This window comes from Notothenia rossii (assembly GCF_949606895.1).
Source record: "Notothenia rossii genome assembly, chromosome: 4".
Lineage (NCBI taxonomy): Eukaryota > Metazoa > Chordata > Actinopteri > Perciformes > Nototheniidae > Notothenia > Notothenia rossii.
The window spans coordinates 6,374,215-6,383,886 of record NC_136902.1 but is presented as its reverse complement, the minus strand read 5'-3'; the positions used below and the strand labels follow the sequence as shown (position 1 = coordinate 6,383,886).

The following is a 9,672-nucleotide window of genomic DNA, read 5'->3' as shown; positions in this document are numbered from 1 at the left end:
GTGAAGTAAAAATAAATATGGAAGACCTGCATAAACATATTAAATAAATAGCATAATCAACTTTTAAAATGGTTTAAATAAATGTATGTTCACTTTTTTGTTTGTCTTTTTCGGTCAGTGTTTCAGAATTAAGTCACTGCTCCATATTTCTTATAGTTAGAAATACATTTTTACTGGGAAAAAATATATATATTTTTACAACCTATAACAAGTTTTGTGTGTGTGCGCGTGCGTGCGTGTGTGTGTGGTTGTGTGTGCGTGCGTGTGCGTGCGTGCGTGTGTGTGTCTGTGTGTTACTGCTATGTAAAGGAGGAGGCGGTCACAACTGAACTCAGCAGCAGACTGTTTGAAGAGAAACGCAGAGTGGAGTAAGAAAGAAAGTAAAAAACAAAAACAAACAAGCAAACAAAGGAACAAACAAACAAAGAAGGAAAGGAGAGGAGTCTCAGAGGCTACAGGTGAGAAACTTCTAGTTTTTGTTTTTTTGTTTGTTTGTTTGTTTAAATGTTTGGATGAACGAGTTTTGTTTCATCCTCACACTTTCCAACTCGATAACTCTGCAACTCTGCTGCATAATTATTTCCCTCTGGATTAATACATGTTTATGTTTTATTCTCATCACAATCTTTATTTGCATATTCCAAACAATATTTTCTACATACTGAACAACTAATAGAAAGACAGAACAAATGTGAACTGGGAAACTATTTCAGACAAATAAATATGTCATACATTACCAATTTAAAATGTTTTAGGTTTAAAATATGTCATCTGATTAAATGATTGCAGTAAAAGTATTTCTATACTTATAATCGAGATATAATGTAAAGATGTATGTATTCAGTGTATTTATTTGTATTGACTGTATCCATTAGTATTTTAAAATCTATTTTAAATGTAATATAGTTAATATTCTAATAATTCTTTAAATGTTTCTGCTTTTTCCTTTTTTCGGTTTGTATGATTTTGAGTTGTGTTTCATGTTAAGGTTAGGGTTAACGCTCAGCCCAACATAACCCCATTACCCTTATCAAAAATACTATCATTATTAAGTAAGGTCAACTCTATCATTATCAATATTATTATAATAACTATAATTAATCATCATGCTTGTATAATCCTTGTTGTGAATTCATTAAATTATTAAAATGTGATTAATTATACACCTTTTATTTACTTAATGATGTCATTACTTGACAGGATGGATGTGACATCACACCGCCGTGGCTCTGACATCACAGAGGGCGGAGCCAATAAGAACGCAGTCCAATCAGAATGCATAACGAGCCAGCCGACAGCCAATGGGACGCTCCCGCAACACAACACAGGTGGAAAATAAATAACAAAACCTTTCAGTTACAGTTCGATCAGCTGATTTATGAAACCAAGCGATGACTTCAGAGGATTTGTCTCCTTACTTTCTTCATTACGTGCAGATTAAAAGATGGCGGCTTGTTTCTGATGTTTTAGATCCTCTTCCTGCTGAGGCCCCTCCCCCGCTCTCTGATAGGTCAGAGGAAGGTGACAGCGGTGATGAATCTGTGACGGACAGCTCATCCACCAATGACATCGCTCGCCTGCTGCCCTCACAGCTCGCCTGTTCAATTAGAAAAGAGAAAGGTAGCTATTGGTGTAGTGGAGGTTATGTAACTTGCATTTGATTCTTTTTTTATTCTTTTTTTTCTAAGAACCCTTTTGAAAACACTTAAACAACCTAGATGTCACCTCAGGTTTGACATTGACTCTTTTTTAAAGCATTTTGGTAAACAAGTTATTCACTGTCCCTTAACGTGAACGCCCTTTGCTGATCTCAGAAGGAAAATGTTGTTACATTACTAACACTGAAAGGGGTTCTTTTCAGACCAAAATGGCTCAGCCGGCTGGCCCTCGCCTGGTTTTCTGAGAGCAATGTGCATGGATTTGATTGGTCCACAAGAGGTGGGGCAAATTCAAACAAGAAAATCAATTAAAAAAAACAATTAAAATGTACAAACTTCCAAAAAGATGGACTATGTTGATACATAGATGAAAAGATCCAAAGCAACAATGCATGTACTGTTTAAGCAATAGCTCACGACAGGCCGTGGTATATGGTCATTATATCACAGCTAAGGGGCGTGGTTCGGCCCGACGCGAAGCGGAACTGCCCAACTGTGTACAGTTAAATCGACCGGACTTCTTTCTGCAGATGTGAGCGTCCTTAACAACGGACGGTCAATAAGTCCTTGCTGCACATTATCCCTTCCATGTTTCCATCGTAAGCTTTGTTAGTTAGTTAGTTTCATAACGGACGTAATGTAACAGTTGTAACGGTTGTAGCTTTTCTCAGACGCGGAGGGATACTGGCTTGTTGTGAAAAGTAACTACAATTCTACCCGTGATATACGCTCATTATATCACGGCTAAGAACCAATCAGATTGCTTGATTTGACTTGTCCGTTTTATAAAATATATTTAGATAATGCCGTAATACTGGTTGTTTTTTACCTGAACGTTTCTGTCTGATTTCCCCCCTTCGCCTCTCAGGTGTGGACGTCTGCTCCATATCTCCTCCTCCTGTCTGTACTCCTCCATCTTCATCCTTCTCCTCTCCTCCACCTCATCTTCCTCCCCCTCGGTCGTCTACCTGTAACAGACTCAGCTGCAGCATCCCTCACCCTCATCATCATCGACACAATAATCATCGACAAAGCACCGATGAGAAACGACTCTCCTCCACGAAAAGCCACACATCGGTGAAGACGGACGCCGCCCAAATTAAAGAGGTCGCCGGAGAAGGTGAGTGATGAAGAGTTTGTCTGAAATGTCATGGGGTTTTCACGCTTTAATGTTCAAACATCTTTATGTTTCACCCTCTGTCTGGAACCAGAGCCCAGTCTGCTCTGATTGGTTGGCTGGTCGGCTCTGTTGTGATTGGTCAACCACTTAGAGATGTGTTGGAGAGCTAGCCAATAGGAGAGCGAGTGTTACAGTACATAGTGATGTCAGTATGAGAAACTCCCTTTTGGGATGTTAGCCTTTGCAGACCATTCACATGCACACAAACCTATATTACACTACACAGGGATAACCCTTGAAAGCATAGGGTCTCTTTAAATCTGCACAATTATGGATGCTAAGCCTTTACCGATGACTGCTGATTTCTACTCTTATTCAACTTTCGCTCAGCATATTTGTCTCTTTCTACTTACACTATACTGTAACCATTGCAGTGTTTTGTTCTCTTTGCACAAAACAAACCCTTTATACAAAAAAATATATATTTGTAATACAGACATTGGACTAGACATTAAAAATAGATTATAAACAGCTTAAAAGTTGTGTAAATACAAAAGTATGTTGTCAGCATAAAGGTTGATTTCATTCGGTATGAAGGTTGTTTGTCTGAATCTGAAAATGTTATTGTTTTGTCTTGTTTACCAAGAAGTTTAAACAAACAGACGTTGAGTATTTCAGTTGGACATGAAGCAGAAAACTGAACCAACTCCCATCTCACTGTTTTATCAGCCCAACACCTTCTGCTTATCTCTGCTGCACACACACACACACACACACACACACACACACACACACACACACACACACGCACGCACGCACGCACGCACACACACACACACACACACACACACACACACACACACACACACACACACACACACACACACACACACACACACACACACACATTGATAACACGTCCCAGCATCAGTTGGTCTGGTTTCTACCAACTAACACCCACCTCGACCCTCTGCAGTCAGCAGATCAGTTGCAGTCAGAAAAAATCAACATCATAAAATATAAATCGTTGGTATGACAACTCAGATTCATTTCATTTCATGTAATCGTTTATTTGAATAGGGACAATGCACATTAATGAACGCTTTAGAGAAATAATGCTTCAAGTGTAAATATGCCGGATTTTAGCTTTGAGCTCATTTCCATCCGTAGTCCCATATAAGAACATGACGTTTGTAAACATAACAAAAAATAAATACATGATATACAAAAATTGCAAAAGAGCAAGAGCAGCACACCCAAGTATTTACCACATGGCAGTACACTATAGCAGCAACGACATCTAAAGTGCAAGAGGAGATGCCCCTGTGTTAAAGTGCATTTAGCTGTGATTACACGTCTGTTTGTTTCTCAACCATTCTTTGAGTTGACCTTTAAAACTATTGAGAGTGGGACAATCCCGTATCTCAGTTGGGGGGCTATTCCACAACAAGCTGCCTTTAACGGAGAGGACATTTTGTCCAAAAGTGGTCCATCTGGGGTGGACTTCCCAGTCTCCTCTGGTTTATGACCTAGTGCAGCGTCCAGTGTGTTTTCTGTGGATGAATTCCCCTAAGGGAGGGGGGGGGGGGGGGGGGGGGGGGGGGGTTAGTCCATGTAAACATTTATAAAAAAAACACATACTTTTAAAAGACTTTAAATTGTCAAAACTCAAGAAATTGTGTTTCTCAAGGTGGTATGAATGTGGCTTTCTGTCAAACACCTTGATAGCTCTCTTAGCTGTTCGATGGGTTTCAGGTTTGTGGCACAAGCAAACGACCAGTTTGTCAAACAGTATTCAATATGGGATAGAATCATAGAGTGGAGGTATGACTTTGTAGCATTGATTCAGTTTCTTTAATGCAACACTAAATGTTTATACTGCCTTCCCTCTACCGCAGCTAAGGAAAGAAACACAAAGAGAATATCAGCTGCTAAAGAAACAGGGACTTCAAATGTTTGCCTTTTTTTTCCAGACAAGAAATAGGCCAAATATTTCAATCATGAAATTGCAGAAATCAGGTATTATAATTAAATGTAATGTGGTAATTTGAGCAAACAATGAAAAACTTGTAATATTTATAACAAACATATACATTTGCGAGAATTAATGATGATTCAAATCAAATCAAAAAAGATTCACTTAGTTTTGTCAATCAACAAATTGTGAAAAATTAGGAACAGCTTAAAAAATATATATACAGTACGTATATCAATAATGACACATTTTAACACCTCTTATTATGCCATTATAATTAAAGATGATGTTGAAATATTGACAAACATTAAAAAAATATATATATGTAAAAAAAACATAATACATATACATTTTGATATTTTGAGAGAAATGTTGCTAATATTAAAAGTTAATGTTGTAAATTTAGAGCTGTGATACTGATCTTAAAGGTCACCTGTTATGCAAAATCCACTTCTTCATGTCTCTTCTACATCAACATGTGTCCCCTCTTCTTCATGTCTCCTCTACATCAACATGTGTCCCCTCTTCTTCATGTCTCTTCTACATCAACATGTGTCCCCTCTTCTTCATGTCTCTTCTACATCAACATGTGCCCCCTCTTCTCCATGTCTCTTCTTCATCAACATGTGTCCCCTCTTCTCCATGTCTCTTCTACATCAACATGTGTCCCCTCTTCTCCATGTCTCTTCTACATCAACATGTGTCCCCTCTTCTTCATGTCTCTTCTACATCAACATGTGTCCCCTCTGTGGAAAGAGACTCTGAAAGTTTCAGGAACAAAGATTTTCTCTCTCTTTTTGTCCTGATCCATTTCTATAATAACCTGTCTGAAAATGAGCTGATCAGATTTTGGCCACTTTGTGATGTCATAACGATGTTTTGGCTTGAGTAACCATTAGCCAATCAGCAACCAAGGTACCTTTAAACACTAGGTTGAGTGTATTTATTCATTTCTTTTTAATTCCCGTCCCCACAGACTGCTGTGCTCACTGCCTGCTGGCCTGTCTGTTCTGCGAGATGCTCTCCATGTGTTCGGCGCTGGGGGAGTGTCTGGCCTGTGGAGGGGGCGGAGACAGCTGCTGCTCCTGCTGCGACGTTTCGATTGGCTGCTGCTGCTGCGTGGAGGCGGCAGGGGAGGCGGCCTGCAGCGAGGACGCCTGTCAGGCCGCGTTGGACTGTGGGATAATGGAGGATTGTTGCGGATCCTCCGACTGCCTGGAGATCTGCCTGGAGTGCTGCTCCATCTGCTTCCCCTCGTAGAACAGCCAATCAGAGAAGGACTACAAGATGATGTCATTGACAGTTGCCTTGTCACGGAAAGACAGCAAAATCTCAGACGATAAAGGGCACATGACTTAAGTAAGAGCTTTAAAAGGGAAATTGATGATCTAAAAAAAATGAAACGGAGATTTACAGACGTCTGTTGTTAGTCAATGTGAAAAGGTTCTCGGGCCCCATGGCAAGGTGCAATTCCACAGTTTGGCCACAATGAACATTGATGCCCAATATTTTTCTGAGACCTTGAGACAATGGAAATATAAAGAGGGATGGATGACGTGTTGGACGCAGGACCCGTTTACTCCTATTCAAAGTTACTCATTAGCAACAACTGTTTGTACTAGAATGTTTTACCTCAAAACGAAATCACTATAGCCGCTTTCACACCAAGTACTTTGCGGTACTTCGTTCCCAGCACTTAGTGCCCCAATGGAACTAAAGAGCAGATCGCGTTCACATCAGAATAAGTCCCTGAGGGAAGATTACGCCAATGAGCCGCTGACGTCACTTCTTCTTCTTCTGCTTTGGGTTTACTGGCAGGCCGCAAACAACTTCACGGCGTATACTGCCACCCGAAGTCCCCGGCCCGGAGTTGGGGAATTCCGATTAAATCGCCAGAACCCCGCCCCCCCCTGATCTCCACCGCTCCCATGTTTGTTTGTTTTTTGCCATGAGTTATTCTCTGTCCGTTGGTGCGCGGGGCTAATGCTAATAATGCTAATGCCAGCAAATACAATGGCGGCTTCACAAAACTTTTCCGAGTTTCACGGGGCGTGGTTTGCAATTCGCCCAGCCAATCAGAAATTGGAACTTTTTTCTCCCCAGGAAAGTACCTGCTCTCTAGCAGGGGCTGAAAAGGGGGGAAAAGTTCTCATGAACTAAGTTCTCTTTTTGGTGTGAACGTAACATCCCAGGAACTATCGGAACTAAAAGGGAAAAGTACTCCTGCGTGAAAGCACCTATTGTAACACTTGCGCCTCAATTGGTAGGCTTCCACACATTGTGACAGGCTAAGGGGCGGGACATCTCTAAGCGGTTGACCAATCACAACAGAGCCGGCCCAATCAGAGCAGACTGGGCTCTGGTTTCAGACAGAGGGTGAAGCATGGAGACATGTCACAGTAGAGACACTACATACTGATATGAACCTGAACATTTGCATATTAGGGTGCCTTTAAATGCTGCATCTTTCAATGCTAGTACTTTTCTTCTTGCGCAGGAGTCTAGCTCTACAAAATGACATAATCTCTGGCTTCATGAAACATGTTTGTATTTCTACAGAGTAACTTTGGGAAATGTGCTCTGTGATATTATTGCTCTTCATTCAGATTTCTGTTTCTGGTGGACAGACAGATGGACAGATGGATCACAGGGAACAGTGTTTCCTGTCTGCAGAGAGGAAAGGGGGGGGGTACTTCCTGCAACAGAGCAGCAGTTAACTTTCCTTTCATCAGCTGTAACTGACATGAATCAGATTGTATTTATTAATATCCTATGTCAGTGTCTGGCTGTTACAAGATCTGGATACAAATATTCTTGAGATCTGAATATTTGTATTAGTTCCTGATTATTCACAGATCTCTAGGTCTACCTGTCTGTCGGTCTCAGCGTCAAGAGGTCTGATGTCCAGACGTGAAACTGCATATTTAAAGAAGACATGTTCAGTTATTCAGACAAAAAGTTGAAAATAGTTGTATTTGATCAAAACATTGTCAAAATTCCGACCTGCAATTACGTCTTATCGCCAGAGGTGTCGCCACTAGGATATATCAGTTGCTGTTTGTAAACTCAACAAGGGTCATGATAATGCCAACTTTTTCATGTGTTTTATACATAAAAATGTGTCCCCTCTGGATTATGAGATATAGAAAGTTTCAGGAACAAATATTCTCTCTCTCTCAACTGAATATCCTCCTACAGCACCATTGTGTTTGTTCAAACCAATCATCTCTCCGAGGGGCGTGGCCAGCAGCAGCTCATTAGCATTTAAAGCTACAGACACAGAATCAGCACTTGTGAAACAGGCATGACGTTCGCAGCACTTTACTGAAGCTGAAAAATATTAATTATGCTAACTATGTTTGTTTTAGGCTATACATTGGGAAAATCCTACTTATTAAGCCTCTCAGTAAATGATGAAGTGGTCTGGAGGCTCAATAGGTCAGTTGGTGCCTTGTTAAACAGCAGGTGGTGCTTTAAATCATTGTGACTCTTGTAACAGTGAGGCTTTCCTAAGGGAAATTCGTTGTACTTATATAATACTATAAAAGAGTCTTACATGTTGCTGTTTCTCTGCAGCAGGGATAAAGTGAACATTAGACTCAGCTCCCTGCTGATGTTTCCCTGCTGTGATCGACAGCTCAGGAGGGGGGCGGGACAGGAAGTGGGTGTTTGTTGAAGCGACATGCCAGGACGTCCAAACAGGAAACAGGAAATCACTGGGATGACAACGCCACCCGACCTCTGAGGCCCGGGACGACCAACATCAAAGGGAGAGAGAGACACACACACACACACACACACACACACACACACACACACACACACACACACACACACACACACCAACACACACACACACACACACACACACACACACACACACACACACACCAACACACACACACACACACACACACACACACACACCAACACACACACACACACACACACACACACACACACACACCAACACACACACACCAATACACACACACACACACACACACGCTCACTTCGGTATAAAAGCACATCAGTTTGATCTTTTCCACAGAAACATTCAACTTTTTTTATCCACACCGTAGTCCGGCTCTCAGTACTTTCTGATACACACATCATATTGTTTTGATATACTATACAGTTTGAGTCTGAACATTAAGACATAAATCATCAATATCACAATGCTTTACTTACTTAAATTATAATGTTAATATGCAGAAATGGTTAATTTACAGATTTACTGATACTTATTTTGCTTTTACATTATGTTCTTTTTCATTTATATACATATCTATTAAGCGATGTTGGTTCCTGTGATATATATATATATATATATATATATATATATATATATATATATATATACTGTGTCTATGTATTGTGATGCACATGATAAATAAAGAACTGGAGGATTTAAATCGGTGCATTATGTCTGTGATGCCCCTGTGGGTTCATCTGGAGAGGGTGTGGCTGTGCTGTGTCCAGCCTTGAATGCAGTAACTCAGGGCACCTGGGTCTGGTGCCCTGCAGCTATTTAAAGCCTCTCTGCTTTTCCCTACAGGCTTTACTTTGTGCACCTCACACATACACGTCCATGCAACCCTCACCCTGCATTTACACTACTGACGTCCACACCTCATGCTTTACTTCTTCTTTGCACTTCCTTAATTTGAATTGTTTGCTTAAATAAACATATCAGTACATGTCACTTGTTAGACGCTCTTATCCAAAGCGAATTACATACTCAATACTGTGGCCAATCCCCACAGGAGTGTCTCAGGGACACAACGACATGCTGACTGCAGTGGGGTTTGAACCTGTGCTCCCCTGAACCGAACACCGACCCACTACCCACCTAACATATTTTATTAACCGTTGATATGGTGTGTCTCCTCTTTGTTGTGGCCTTTTGAGCCAGGTCA

General features: G+C 40.8%; 1 protein-coding gene across 1 annotated transcript; it reads left to right on the top strand.

Moving 5' to 3' along the window:
* Positions 1-300: 300 nt before the first annotated feature.
* Positions 301-9,060, top strand: LOC307035293 (uncharacterized protein). The gene is made up of 5 exons (XM_079674424.1): positions 301-458; positions 1,201-1,328; positions 1,471-1,620; positions 2,527-2,778; positions 5,730-9,060. Exons 2-5 carry the CDS (start codon positions 1,202-1,204, stop codon positions 6,011-6,013), a joined length of 813 nt encoding a protein of 270 aa, XP_079530550.1. The 5' UTR covers positions 301-458; position 1,201; the 3' UTR covers positions 6,014-9,060.
* The last annotated feature ends 612 nt before the right edge of the window (positions 9,061-9,672 follow it).